Here is a 15,565-nt window from a genome sequence, read left to right as displayed (position 1 = left end):
TCTTGCTCTGTCGCACAGGCTGCAGTGTAGTGGTATGATCATAGCTTACTGCAGCCTCGACCTCCCTGGGCTCAGGTGACCCTTCCATGTCAGCCTCACTAGTAACTGGGACTATAGATGTGCACCATTATGCCCAACTAAGTTTTTTAAAATTATTTTTATTTGTGTGTGTGTCTGTGTGTGTGTGTGTGTGTGTGTGTGTAGAGATGGAGTTTCGCCATGTTGCTTAGGCTGGTTTCAAATTCCTAGGCTCAGGTGATCTGCCCACCTTGGCCTCTCAAAGTGTTAGGATTACAGATGTAAGTCACCACACCCAGCCACCACCACTTCTTAAGAGCTAAATAGGATTTAGGATTTAACCATCATACCATCAGATCTGAGCCCTTCAACAACTCTTAACTTTAGATAGGAAATAGGAAAGTGATTTATCCCTAGGCTACACTATTTCATAATTAATGGAAATGGAATCTAATTAAACTAAAGAGCTTCTGCTCAGCAAAAGAAGCTATCATCAGAGTGAACTGGCAAACTACCGAATGGGAGAAAATTTTTGCAATCTATCCATCTGACAAAGGGCTAATATCCACAATCTACAAGGAACTTAAACAAATTTACAAGGAAAAAAAAAACATCAAAAAGTAGACAAAGGATATGAACAGAAACTTCTCAAAAGAAGATTTTTATGCATCCAGCAGACATATGAAAAAATGCTCATCATCACTGGTCATTAGAGAAATGCAAATCAAAACCACAATGAGATACTAGCTCATGCAGTTAGGATGGTGATCATTAAAAAGTCAGGAAGAACAGAGGAGAGGATGTGGAGAAAAACTGCTGGAGAGGATGTGGAGAAAAACTGCTGAAGAGGATGTGGAGAAAAACTGCTGGAGAGGATGTGGAGAAAAACTGCTGGAGAGGATGTGGAGAAATAGGAACACTTTTACACTGTTGATGGGTGTGTAATTCAGGTCAACCATTGTGAAAGACAGTGTGACAATTCCTCAAGGATCTAGAACTAGAAATACCATTTGACCCAGCAATCACATTATTGGGTATATACCCAAAGGATTATAAATCACTCTACTACAAAGACACATGCACACATATGTTTATTGCAGCACTGTTCACAATACCAAAGACTTGGAACCAACCCAAATGCCCATCAATGATAGACTGGATAAAGAAAATGTGGCACATATACCCTATGGAATACTATGCAGCCATAAAAAAGGATGAGTTCATGTCCTTTGCGGGGACATGAATGAGACTAGAAACCATCATTCCCAGCAAACTGATACAAGAACAGAAAGCCAAACACTGCGTGTTCTCACTCATAAGTGGGAGTTGAACAATGAGAACACATAGACAAAGGAAGGGGAACATCACACACAGGGGCCTGTTGGGCGAAGGAGGGTGGGAGCAGAGGGGAGGGAAAGCATTAGGAGAAATACCTAATGTCGATGACAGGTTGATAGGTGCAGAAAACCACCATGGCACATGTACCTGTGTAACAAACCTGCACATTCGGCACATGCACCCCAGAATTTAAAGTATAGTAAAAAAATTTAAATGTATATGTACTTTAGAATCAGAAAAACAAAAAACGAACAGAAAAAGAAAGCAGGATATATTTGTCTGACATTTTATGGTTCACTAAGCACTTTCACTTTGTTATCTTGTGGAACATAATCTCTATTGCATTCCATGACCCTGAGGACAGTTTCATAATTGTGAAAAGAGTTATTAGGGATTTTCCCAGCCAACAACGTAAGTATTTAAACAAGGAAAGCCTTTGTATTTTTAAAATTTTACTGCAGCTATAATTGGTTCCCATTTTAATTCTAATACTGTAAAATTGTGCATTCTTTTTTTTTCTTTATCCACTTTTATGGAGGATGGTGTGTTTTAATTACTTTTTTTTTAATCTTAGCTTTTGATTTTGGATATTTTGGTCATTTGTTTCTAGCAATTTTTCTTTTCTTACAGAATTTAAGGTCACAATTTCCCTGTGCATAGTACTTTAGCTGACTTCTAAATGTTTTGATATGCCATGTTTTTAATCACTTCCAGTCTTCTAGTTTCCTGTATTACTTCTGTGGCTTGTGAGAATTAACTTTCTTTTTTATTTTCATTTTTGGTGGGGGCAGGGTCTTGCTCTGTCCCCCAGGCTGGAGTACAGTGGTACGATCACGGCTCACCACAGCCTTGACTTCCAAGGCTTAAGCGATCCTACTACCTTAGCCTCCCCAGTAGCTGGGACTACAGGCATGAACCACCATGCCGAGCTAATTTGTAAATGTTTTACAGAGATGGAGTGTCACTCTGTGGCCTAAGCTGGTCTCAGACTCCTGGACACCAGTCATGCACCCACCAAAGTGCTTGGATTACAGGCGTGTGCCACCATACCTGGCCTATATATTTATAGAAGCGTTTTTAAAGTTCTCTTTTAAAGTTTACTTTTAATTTAATTATATTGTGTCAGAGAATATTTTCTGTTTGAAATAGATTCATTAGATTGGTTTGCTATGCGTAGTTAATTTTGTAAATAAATATTGTACATATTCTTGAAAACAATATATGTTTTCTAAGTATGGTATGCAGGGTTGTAGTAAGTACAGCAAATTTAACTTTTTAATTTGAGGCTTCACATTTCCTCCATCGTAACACATTTTGCATCTGCAGATCTGCAAGGCAGAGATAACCTGGAAGGGTACGTTAAACAAGGTACCTGGTACTCTTTGTTCCTGTTGTAAAATTGTTCACAATTTTTTTCTGATATTCCTAATACTTTAGGTTTATTTATTTATTTTTGAGACCGAGTCTTGCTCTGTCACCCAGTCTAGAGTGCATGGTGCAATCTTGGCTCACTGCAGCTTCCGCCTCCCAGGTTCAAGCGATTCTCCTGCCTCTCCCAGTAACTGGGATTACAGGGGTGCACTACCACGCTTGGCTAATTTTTGTGTTTTTAGTAGAGACAGGGTTTCACCATATTGTCCAGGGTGGTCTCGAACTCCTGACCCCAAGTGATCTGCCCGCCTCAGCCTCCCAGAGTGCTGGGATTACAGGCGTGAACTATTGCAGCCAGCCCAAATACTTCAGATCTGTATCACCACATACAAGAATTGTGGACCTTTGTGCACTATTTGAACAGGTCTATAGGCGGCAAAAAAGCAAATAGAACAAAAAACAAACTCAGCAGTGATACTCAGTGAGGGTAGTGAAATGTTTCCTTTCGGGTAGTATGTCCTAAGGACTGGGGAAGCTTGTTTGTGTGTGGGTGGCTGTCGGGGATGGGACTGAAGTACCTAGTGTTCTTTGAGGGCAGTTCATTTACTTTTGTTCAATCAGTAATTTGAAGGGGTGATCTTCAGGGAATTTAAGTAAACTGTTATGAGTGGTGGCCCCTTAAGTAAATCAGTTCCAGAACCAGGCCCCTGTGACCTTGGTACCGGGAGGAGAGAACAGCCTGGGGTTTTCAGCAGAGGCAACCTTTGAACATTGGACCACAGTGCCAAAAATCTGCAAGCAGTTGTTTACAGAATTCTTAGGACCAGCCTGGAGTGTTTTCATTGCATCTTACGTGATAAGATCTGTAACGGAAACATCACTTTCTTTATTCCTAAGAAATCACTAATTCTTTTTTAACTCAGCTTTAGAGTCCCAGAAGGAAATATCTGCCGCCACCGCACTTTTGAAATACATGATCAGTGTTCACATAGGATGTAGGTGCTATCAGCTTAGAGAGAAGTTGGTTAGTCTTGTTAGACATAAATCTTAGGATTTACACACATTTTGTATTTCCTCAGAGCTTATAGCAGATTCTTGGACAGAGCAGGAACTCAGCAGGTGTAGAAAACAGTTGACTTCTTTTCAGCATTTGACACAATAGCACCTTCCTTACTTGGCTTTGGTCATGTGCTTTTCTGGTCATTTTTGTACTTCTTCCTGTTTCTTCTCTGTTACCATATCTGGATATTCTTTCTCTTCCTGAAGTTTGGTGCTAGAATTCCCCAAAGCTTTGGTCTTAAATCTTCTCTCTAAGACCTCATGCCTCTTGTGTCTCAAATATGTTCTTTTTTTTTTTTTTTTAGACAAAGCCTCACTCTGTTGCACAGGCTGGTATACAGTGGCACAGTCTCTTACTGCAAACTCCGCCTCCCAGATTCAAGGGATTCTTCTGCCTCAGCTTCCCAAATAGCTGGGAATACAGCCACCCACCACCACATCGAGCTAATTTTTGTATTTGTGGTAGAGATGGGGTTTCACCATATTGGCCAGGCTGGTCTCAAACTCCTGACCTTGTGATCCGCCCGCCTCAGCCTCCCAAAGTGCTGGGTTTACAGGCATGAGCCACTACTCCTGGCTCTCAAATATATTCTTTGTCCGTTTGACTCAGTTGAGTACTAGCCCTCATTTCCCTGGTTGCCTGACATTCAGTTCCTCTTAGATGTCTTAGTAACTCCTCAAATTCCAGCATGTGCGAGACTAAGCCGATTTTCTTCTTTTCCAAATTGGCAATCCTTGTTTCTGTTCATGCTCCTGCTGCTTTTCTCCAGCACCCGAGGTCAGAATCTCAGAAGTTATCTTTGATCCCTTTCCTCCATTCATTTTTACATAAATTGATCATTAACTCCTAGTGCAGTATCTTATTGCCTCCTGCCTGGAATTCTGTGCCCTCCTCCCACTGTTTTCCCGGCTTACCTATGCTTTTTATTCTAGAGGAAATGAGAAAAGGCTGCGCTGTGTAGAGGGGAGACCACAGACTTTGATCTAAATCCCGACCTACTGGGTTTCAAACCTCAGCACAAAGCCACTCACTAGCCAGGCAGCTTAGAATGAGTTACTTAAATTCTCTGAATGCCAGTTTTTGTGTCTGAAAAGTGGGGGATATTAGTACATATTTTACAAGATTGTTGTGAATATAAATAAAATAATTGTCTTGGTGCCAACACAGTGCCTTATACATAATAGCCAAGAGGTATTTGTTGACTTGTTGAATTAAGTTTTGTGGCATGCTGTGTCGTCATGCAAATTGCAATATGGGTTAAGAAACATAATGGCAAAAGATCTAGTATTTGAGTAAAACAAGTGGATTTTTTTTAGTATTGTTGGTAAAGAGGTTATGCTATTGGTGTGTAAAAATATTAGAACAGTAGGCCAGGCACGGTGGCTCATGCCTATAATCCCAGCACTTTGGGAGGCTGAGGTGGGTGGATCACAAGGTCAAGAGATCAAGACCATCCTGGTCAACATGGTGAAACCCCCGTCTCTACTAAAAATACAAAAATTAGCTGGGCATGGTGGCACGTGCCTGTAGTCCCAGCTACTCAGGAGGCTGAGGCAGGAGAATTGCTTGAACCCAGGAGGCAGAGGTTGCGGTGAGCCGAGATCGTGCCATTGCACTCCAGCCTGGGTAACAAGAGTGAAACTCCGTCTCAAAAAAAAAAAAAAAAAAAAGAACAGTAAAGAAGAATCTAATTATTAGTAGTTGTCAAGTTATACAATAGAAGCTCTCTGAAGATTCATTTCCTTGGAGGGATGAGTAGGAAAAAAGGATGTACATAGACTAATATCCATACATGTTAATCTGTATTACACATCCCCAAATTACTAGAAACAAATGGAGAGGAACATATCTGCAAATGGCAAATGGCAATATTCAGGCATCTTAATTTTTGTTATGAATATTTTATTGCCTCAGTGTTTCTGGGTAAAAATTGATCTCAGTAGACTGTGCTCACCTAAGTCAGTATCAGTATCTTTCCTTCCCTTTTTTATGGGGGAAAGATGTTAGAGTAAAAAACATATATTTTCTAGGCTTTGGTAGGTAAAAGTAGGAATACCTTTCTATAGTAGGTAAGTAGGGTTGATTCCACCTGGAACATACCTCCAAAAAAGTGGGAGAATTATCTCCACTCCCCATATATCTTTCCTAGTCATTTAGTGATAATTTTCTGTGTGTCAGGAGCAATGATCTGCACAATGGTATTTTTCTTTTTTTTTTTTTGAGACCGATCCTTGCTCTGTTGCCCAAGCTAGAGTGCAGTAGGGTAATCTTGGCTCACTGCAACCTCTGCCTCTCAGGTTCAAGCGATTCTCCTGCCTCAGGCTGTCAAGTAGCTGACTACAGGTGTGTGCCACCATGACTGGCTAATTTTTGTATTTTTAGTAAAGGTGGGGTTTCACCATATTGGCTGGGATAGTCTCGAACTCCTGACCTTGTGATCCACCCACCTCAGCCTCCCAAAGCGTTGAGATTACAGGCATGAGCCACAATGCTCAGTCCACAATAGTATTTTTCAAGATCCAGAGCTTAGGCCGCTACAAATCTTAATACTTAAAACACCACATCTACATTGTTGCTTCTGAAAGTGTTTGAAAAATTAATATTTTTGCTGGTATTAGATACGGAGTTTTCTTTGAATATCTAAAGCTCACTTTTTTTTGAAAGCTCAATTATTTTGAGCATTCAATTCCATTTTGAAATAAAGGAAATTTAAAGCAATAGTTTTTAGAGTACAAAATAGGCTTTGATCTTTTGGAATTGAAAAACTCTTAGAAGAAAGGAGAGAAAATAATTAATATAGGGCTGGTTATCAATCACTGCCCTTTGAAATCTAACTGTTGACATTGTAGCCTACATTGGATGCTGACCGTTGAGGGTATACAAAAAAAAAAAAAGGAATATTTTAAGCAGTGGTTTATTTATACTCACGAGGAGATAGGCTGTTATTGTGGGAAACCAGCTCAGTTGCACTAGGCCAAATATGGTGCAGGTATGCACAGGAACATGCACAGTGAAATGAATGAGTGTTGCAGAAATTTGCCTGAATTCAGACTTGCTTTAGACACTCTCTTTTTGTTTTCTTGCTTCTCTTGCAGTTTTCTTTTCTGAATTTAATGCTTTACCTTCTCAAAACATGGCTCTTCTGTGTGTGGAGTGTGAAAATAATTGGTATAGCTTTCAAGACTGCTTCAAGATTCAATTCAAATGATGATTCTGTTTTTCTAGTCTGAAAACATGTTAAATCTTTAAATGATTGCCATAGTCAAGTTGTAGTTAGCATAATTGCTTTTGGAGTTAGATTTAAACTTAGCCTCCCAGATTTAATACATATTATTTAATCAAGAGTCTATATAATATATATATGATAATAAATAATAAATGTGTCCTAAAAATTCATGTCAAATATTATTTTTTAGTTTTACATTTAAGGGTAAAAATAGCCTCTGTTTGATTTTAGCTTTATAACGTGAAATTAAAGTTGACCAGCCTGTCACCAGGCAACTGAAAGCAAAGCTTTTGTTGTTGTTGTTATTGCTCGTTGTTTCAGACCTGTAATTAGTGACGGTGGAATGTAGGGGAGGGCTGGCGATGAAGGGGAAGCACTCAGTCATCAGGGGAAACAAGGGTGAGACATTTTGCCATCATGGATTTTTCAGAATGGAAGAAGCAGGAAAAAGGAAATGGTTCTGTATAGATATTGTTCACTGCTATGTGCATGTAAAGGCAACAGTCAGGTGTCATATGCAAAACAGCAGAAAGTTATTCAGCTTTTAATGAGAAGCAAACAGGGTAGTCATAAAAACAAAATTAGGCGAGGTATCCTGTGAAAAGGAAACTTACTAGGCTAAAGTAAAATAATTGCTGCTTACTGTAGGTCAAGTGCCAAGCACAAACAATAATATTCAAACTAACATCTACTGGATCCTTGCTAGCTCCCTGCCCTTGCTGAGACTCTGTTGGGTAAGCCCAGAGCATCCAAGCTGTGAAACCTGCCCAGCTTTCTTGCTCTGTGCCTCTTTAGATTCAGGCCTGTGGCATTTCCTTAATAGTTTTGTGATGGTTAATGACTTCACATCATTATTTCCATTACTATTTGAAAACCAAGTAGTAAACAGAGATTGTGACCCCTGGGTATTCATGCTTTTCCAGGGAAATGGCAAGATCCTGGAATTAGGAAGGATAAGAGAGGAAATGTCATTTATAGGATTGTATGTTGTAGGCTTGGTTATCCAGATTGAAATTAGGTAGTTTGTTTGGGCCTGAAATTTTATAGCCCAGCCTGGTTCACCCCCACATGTCTGAGCAATCATCTTTATTTTTAACTGGTATATGTTTTCAATGAGGGAAACATTAAACAATGTTTTTTAAATGGCTGAAATTTTAGCAATTAGCATATACAATAAGTAAAATTAGTATATAGAGTAAAGCACCACATAATGACAGTTTGGTCAACAATGGACCACATATATGACAGTGGGATGAGATTATAATGGAGCTGAAAAATTCCTATGGCCTACCGACATAGGAGTTGTAGCCACATCTTAACATCTGAGCATAACACATTACCCTTCCTATGTTTAGGTACAAAAATACTTGCCATTGTGTTAAAGTTGCCTACAGTATTCAATACAGTAATGTGTTGTACAGGTTTGTAGCCTAGGAGCAATGGGCCATACCATATGGCCTAGGTATGGAGTAGGCTATGACACCCAGGTTGTATAAGTACTCTCTGTGATATCCACACAATAACAATGTTATAATGAAGCATATTTAAGAACGTATTGCTGTCATTAAGCAAAACATGACTATAAAATTGAGCCAAGCACACTGATGCTCTTTCTTGTCACCTCCTTGCTGCTTTTTCACATTGGCAAATGGGTGAGGTTTAATCTTCATATATGGATGTCGTGTTGGGCTAAGCACTTCCACATCTATAATGTCATGTTAGGTGGGTCTTACCGTCCCTGTTTTATAGCTGAAAAAACCAGAGATTAAATGATTTACCAGATTTGTGGCAAATCATCTCTATGGTATTTGAACCCAGGTCTTATAACTTCACAACTGGTGGCCTTTATTTCTTTCTTTATTTCTTACTTAAAAATTGGCTTAGTCTGGGGGGGGCAGTCTCTGGACAATCTGAAAGGTTTTTGCAATTGGTGAGTTTTCTGCCACACCAAGCAGCCAATTGAGTGAGCAAATTTGTTATATAAATTTTTCTATAAATTATTTTTCTAACTGAAAATAATTTTTTATATTCTGTTACGTGAACCCATTCACTGAAAATACAGAGATTTGTTCCAGAATTAAAAAATACAGGTTTTATGCTATGTTAATAAAATCACCAGTAAGAATACAGCATGTGTTTATAATCACATAGCTTAAAGAAAATAACCTTTTGATAAACTAATATCAAATAATGACAGATACTAAATATCTAGTACGGACATCAATAAGTGCCATTGTCAAAATACATTAAAATAATACTCTGAAAGTAAAGCCAGAAAGAGTGATTTGGTTTTTAAATTCCTTAATTTAGGAATTAAGTGACGGATAACAGTACTTCAAGCCAGTATGCAAATTTAGGCTGCGAAAAATGTGTAGATTATGTTGAGCTGCCTTATTTCATCTAGAAATGATGAAATAGACAAATGAATCTATCAGGAAGTCATTCAACTGAAAAAGATGGAAGATGAAGCATTCACAATAACATGGATCTGGTAAAAGCCCACTACCTTCTCTCTCTTTCTCTTTCCTCCCCACCCTGATCCTCACCCCAGACTGGCAGGGACAGTGACCAGAGACGGGCTTGGGGTGGGGGTAAGGGGTAGACTTGGCTCTGGTGATATAGCTGGTCGGATACAATATGGCCTTAGTTTTCAAATGTTCTTTCAGCATAGGGCCTGTTTATAGCACCAAGGCTGCAGAAGACCTGGGACGTAGGATAGTGGATTGTGGCCTGAGGTACTTATTTGCTTGAGAAAAATTGCTGCCAGATGAGTGGTTTCAGAAAGCTGAGGCTGCTGCTGTGGTCGCTAGCGGGTAGAGGATTAAAGGGAAGGCAGCTTTTCCTCTCCTGTCTAAATATTTGCTGGAGAGCAAATGGGTTTTTGTGTGCATGTGTATTTCCTTTTCTATTGGGGAAATTACAAGTAATACAGGAACATCCTGTGATAAAATAAATTAAGTAGAGGCTGAGGAAGCAGATGGATGAAGTAGAACTGTGCCCCAGGTCTGTGGCATGCTGTACGATGACTAGATTCTTGGCATGGTGAATTGGTAAGTCTACAGATGATTAACTAGAGTGTAAACAAGAAATGTATGAAACATAAATATGAGGTAGGCCATTCCATCAGCAGCTTTTAGTGTAAAAAGCATCCATTTCCATCAAAGAGACCAACAATATTTTCACAAGCTTAAATTTTGTTTTATTTTAAGTAAGTACCCACCCTGGAAGATTTCCAGTGAGACTAAACCCATGTAATCTCAAATACTCATGCATCTGAATGAGCAGAACTTTCTTTGTGTTTCTTTTTCTTTTCTTTTCTTTCTTTTTTTTTTGAGACCGAGTCTCCCTCTGTTGTCCAGACTGGAATGCAGTGATGTGATCTCTGCTCACTACAACCTTTGCCTCTTGGGTTCAAGTGCTTCTCTACCTCAGCCTCCCGAGTAGCTGAGACTATAGGTGCGTGCCACCACGCCTGGCTAATTTTTGTATTTTTTAATAGAAATGGGGTTTCACCATGTTGGCCGGGCTGGTCTCGAACTCCTGACTTTAAATGATCCACCCACCTTGGCCTCCCAAAGTGCTGGAATTACAGGCATGAGCCACTGCGCCTGGCCTTCTTTGTGTGTCTTAAAGTAGTATGATACATGACTCTCCCAATTCCATGTCCGCTATCTGGTTAGATGCCTGCACCAACTAGTGAGACAGTTAACTCAGAGTATAACTATGGGTTTTCAAGCAAAGAAACATAGGAAAGATCTGACCCTGTAATTGTTAACTCTGCCAAAAATAGGAATATAGAAATTTCTTGAAAATACTAATCTTCATTCTCATTACCCCTCTTCAAAAGGAGGTTTATGTATGGCTCCAAATTAATAGACTTGCCTTATTTACATTTGACTTGCCAATCCTCAACTTAATAAAATTGCATATTAACAAATATTTTATAACCACAAATTACATTTCAAATTATTTGCTTGCCACCTTTTAATAAACCGAGTACTCTTTTCTGGAGGAGCCTCTTTTGGAGCTTGAAAAAAGCCCTCTCAGCAGGGTAACAGGAAGACCCCCTCCTCCAGCCAAAAGAGTCCCACTGAGCCCCTGCTGGTGAGAGAGGGTATAAGAAGAGATGTGAGAGGCAGAAAGACTGGCTGCTGGCTGTAGCTCCTCCCTTCCACCCCACCTCCTCCCCAGAGACTAGGAGAGAGTGCCAGTATGGGCCCATTGCCCTTATTCTCTTGGTCCAGTCCTGCTAACCAGGGAAAGTGAAGAGGTGGCTGGTCCTCTGCATGCCAGGACCCTACCAGGAGGGCTCTCAGTTTCCTCCCTCCCTCCTTCTGCGGGACCTTCTTAGAGAAAAATCTTCTGCTTCTTTCTAGTAATAGCTTTTTTCATGGATCTGGGCTGTTGAGAGAAGATATGACTGTATCTTTTCTTGCTAAAACGTAGTTATATTCGCAATTGAATGCCTAGAGCAGGAGAGATATCAGGGTGTTGACAGAGTGGTGCCCAGATTAGAAACGTTCTTTCCACAGCACAGCATCTGCTTTTTTTTGACCCCATCAGGTAGAGATGCCCTTCAGTTAACCTGATTCCTGCCCCCTCATATAGGGAGAGTCAAACTTCTAATTGAAGAATGACATACATTCAGAAAGTGCACAGATTATAAGTATACATCTCAAAGAATTTTCACCAATAGGAGCACTCATGTAACACACATCCAGATCACATTTGTCATTTTATAATGACTTTTCTTTCCTGATGATAAAAGCACTTGTAAGAAGTTTGGAATATGCAGCAAAGTATAATACCTGTACCCCAAAACAAGTACTGATATGTTTCGGTCTGTTTCTGTTCTCTCTGTCTCTCCCTCTCACATATACAGATACACGCGTGTCTACAAATCCACTCGTGCAGGAACACAACCTCTGGAACTTTGTGCATGTGTGCACAAACACACAGCAGTTTTATTAAATAGTTGCACTAAATGACATACAGATTTTTAGATGTTTCACGCTGTGGTCATTGGCTTCAGCACCAGAAGGGCAGAGAAAGAAAGGGAAACTGAAAGCCATCTGTCTTTTCATTTGGTAACAGGAGGAAAAAGGGGCTTTTTGTGGGGGAGGAGATTGAAATAAATGGCTGACAGATAAATAAGGATGATTCATAGATTTTATTTATCCAATATTTTCCATCTCCATGAAAACTAAGCACTGGTGATAGAAAGTTCAGAAACTTCTGGGGAGAGAAGCTCTTCTTGTAGAGCAGAGGTGAGACATCAACGTAGACCTTTTTGGCTCCTCCATGGAGCTGAACCCCTCTGTGCTGGATGTAGTCCACTTTGCCAGAAGACCAACTTTCCTTTCTTTTTCTTTTAATTAGCTCTCTTGGAGATACCAAAACAGACTAACTGTAGCAACTCTTGTTTTAACAAAAGGAAGCTGAGTCAAAACGTTGGAAATGAGCCCGGCAGTTTTGTGAGTTGCAGCAAAATGATCTTCCCCATCACTACTGAAATGGATGAAATGAAGCCTGCGTGGTGCTGGTTGCTTTGGTCCAGCTGAGTTTCTTGCACACATTGTCAGGAGAGAACAGTTGGCACCAGCTTCCCGTTGCTATTGGTTGTGCAGGATGTGTTCTCCATCTGCCTCCTGGCTGGCAGAGGGCTCAGCTTCTATGTGGTGTTGGGGAGCAGGGAGACTTTGATGGCATTCCATGTGTTGAATAAAGCTGTCTCTTTCAGAACTGCCACTTCCTTCCTTCCTACCTTCCCTCCCTCCCTTCCTCCCTCCCTCCCTTCCTTCCCTTCCTTCCTTCCTTCCTCCTTCCTTTCTATTATACTTTAAACTCTGGGGTACATGTGCAGAACGTGCAGGTTTGTTACATAAGTATACATGTGCCATGGTGGTTTGCTGCATCCATCCCTCCATCATCTACATTAGGTATTTCTTCTAATGCTATCCCTCTCCAATCCCCCCACCCCTGCTATCCCTCCCCTGTCCCCCCAACCCCTGACAGGCCCTTGTGATGTTCCCCTCCCTGTGTCCATGTGTTCTCATTGTTCAACTCTCACTTATGAGTGAGAACATCAATGTTTGGTTTTCTGTTCTTGTGTCAGTTTGCTGAGAATGGTGGTTTCCAGTGTCATCCATGTCCCTGCAAAGGACATGAACTCATTCTTTTTTATGGCTGCATAGTATTCCGTGTGTATATGTGCCACATTTTCTTTATCCAGTCTATCATTGATGGACATTTGGATTGTTTCCAAGTCTTTGCTATTGTAAACAATGCCGCGATAAACATGAGTGTGCATGTATCTTTATAGTAGAGTGATTTATAATCCTTTGGGTATATACCCAATAATGGGATTGCTGGGTCAAATGGTATTTCTAGTTCTAGATCCTTGAGGAATCACCACACTGTCTTCCACAGTGGTTGAACTAGTTTACACTCCCACCAACAGTGTAAAAGCGTTCCTGTTTCTCCACATCTTCTCCAGCATCTGTTGTCTCCTGATTGTTTTAATAATCGCCATTCTAACTGGCGTGGGATGGTATCGCAATGTGGTTTTGATTTGCATTTCTCTAATGACCAGTTTTTTAAAAAAATTTTGTTTTCTTACATACTTGTCATTTGAGTTATCACATATATGGAAAATGTATTAGACTTTTTGTATTTGTAAAATGTCTTCTCAGATCACTCATTTTTCCTTTCTTGTTAAAAACAGGTTCACAGACAGTGTGAAGTGGCCTTTCTGTTTACGTGTGTTCTTGTTGTATTGTCTTTGCAGTCGAAATCAGCTGTCCACCCTGCCTGCCTGCCTGTGTGGTCTGCCTCTCAAAGTCTTAATCGCAAGTAACAACAAACTTGGATCATTACCAGAAGAGATAGGTCAGCTCAAACAGTTAATGGAGTTGGTATGTTATTCATTTTTTAAGATGCTCTTTTTTGTTGGTTGACTGATCATAGCCTATCAAGGTATTCAGAAAAACTTTTTGCTGCAGTTGGACAAGGTGGAGCCTCTGTTGTTTGAGGGCAGGTATATGATAAAGACATCAAGTGGGGAGAGGAACAGCTTTGAAACTGTGACAGACACAGTCCCTGGAATTTAAAGGCTTCCTGTAATTTACAGCTCCTGAAGTTTGCAGGATTTGTAGTTTCTGAAGTTTATGGGCTATGATAGATTTTTTTTTAGATTGCATATAAATTTATGAAAAATTATGGGTAAACTGGCAAAATAATCTACAAAGAAGTTAGTAGGTCATACTTCACGAAGATATAAAATTAAGTCAGAAGATAGAAGATGGTGCTCTGATTCTGTTGAGATTTTAGAAATCATTGTTCCAAATTGATGTAACTTTAAAATGTGACCATGTCCCCAGAGATAGAAAAGAAGAACAAGTTGTAGATGAGCAGAGATGGATTATAAATGTGTGTGAAGCTGAGAAGCACTGTTCTATTTCAGCTGTTTCACTACTAATTTAAATTTACCTTTTTTCTAAGTTGGGAAAGAATGAATCCTTTCTAAACTTCCATTGAGCTAACATAGGTGAAGGAAGAGGCAGGAGTTAGCAGTCAGGCTGGAAGGCAATAGTCTTCATGTATCCTCCAAGCGTGGGTTTATTCCATCCCGACCTTGTGTCAGGCACAGGGCTTGATGTGATTAAAGGGCACAGTACCTGTCTTCCAGTAGATTCCAGTCTAGAAAGTTGATGGTCGATAAGTTTTGTTTTTTGTACCAACTCCTCTGGGGCTACCTGGGGCACCACAGTGCTGGCCTGTGATGCCCAGATAGAGAATGCTGCGATTGCTCAGTCATGTCTGCAGTGGGATTGGGCTGGGAGAGTGATGACACCCATGTCACATAAGTATCAACTTTGACTTTAATATAGAAATGAATAATTGCTATGGAAAGGCATTCGAGCTATAGAAAGTGTCTTTTTCATGGATGATTTGACAGCATTGTCCCAAACTCATTCCATCTAGCTCACATGCAGGGGTCCATCAGATCACATACTATAAACACATTTGGTCACAGATCATCAGTGACTAGGACAAGACACTGGAATGGTATGAAGGAGCATGGCAGCGGTTCATTTTCTGCTCAGCCTTTTCTCTTCCATACAATGGCTGGGGTTGCCCAAGTGTCAGTGTTTTCCCAGGTAAGGCACCTAACAAGAGACCTACTAGCATCTCTCATCCCTGGGTTCTAAGTGAGAAGCAAGATCTGGTCTGATGTCCTCCCCTGACTGAATCTGCTGTGCCCAAGGCACATGGTCTCACTGCTCAGATATGGCCGTTAGGTTGCTGCCAAAGGGGTAATTCTGAAAGAAGACAGATAATAATTTGAGCAGACACTGACCACTCCCCCACTGCCCCATTCCCTGAAGTTTCTATTACAAGGAGCATGTGCGCAAGGCCGGGAATGATTAATTAATTCAGTCTTGGGGTTGTGAAAGCTTTAGAAGAGAAGAGACCTTTGAGAGGTCCCTTAAATAAGCCCCTGTGGGATTTCCTAGGAGGAAAAAAGAAGTCAGGGACAGGGACAAGGAAAG

The 15,565-nt window shown here is 40.4% G+C and overlaps 1 protein-coding gene across 8 annotated transcripts in view; it reads left to right on the top strand.

Annotated features, from left to right (window-relative positions):
* Positions 1-15,565, top strand: part of LRCH1 (leucine rich repeats and calponin homology domain containing 1) — a 221,492-nt gene that overhangs the window by 109,905 nt on the left and 96,022 nt on the right. For all 8 annotated transcript variants that reach the window (XM_002742680.6, XM_035298375.3, XM_008992188.5 and 5 more), the window contains exon 3: positions 13,801-13,927. In XM_002742680.6, coding sequence (XP_002742726.3) covers positions 13,801-13,927 — 127 coding nt within the window. The remainder of the gene's footprint in view (positions 1-13,800; positions 13,928-15,565) is intronic.

This window comes from Callithrix jacchus, chromosome 1, assembly GCF_049354715.1.
Source record: "Callithrix jacchus isolate 240 chromosome 1, calJac240_pri, whole genome shotgun sequence".
In the NCBI taxonomy this organism is placed as follows: domain Eukaryota; kingdom Metazoa; phylum Chordata; class Mammalia; order Primates; family Cebidae; genus Callithrix; species Callithrix jacchus.
Note: the sequence above shows the minus strand (reverse complement) of the source record. Positions and strands in the feature narration are given on the sequence as shown.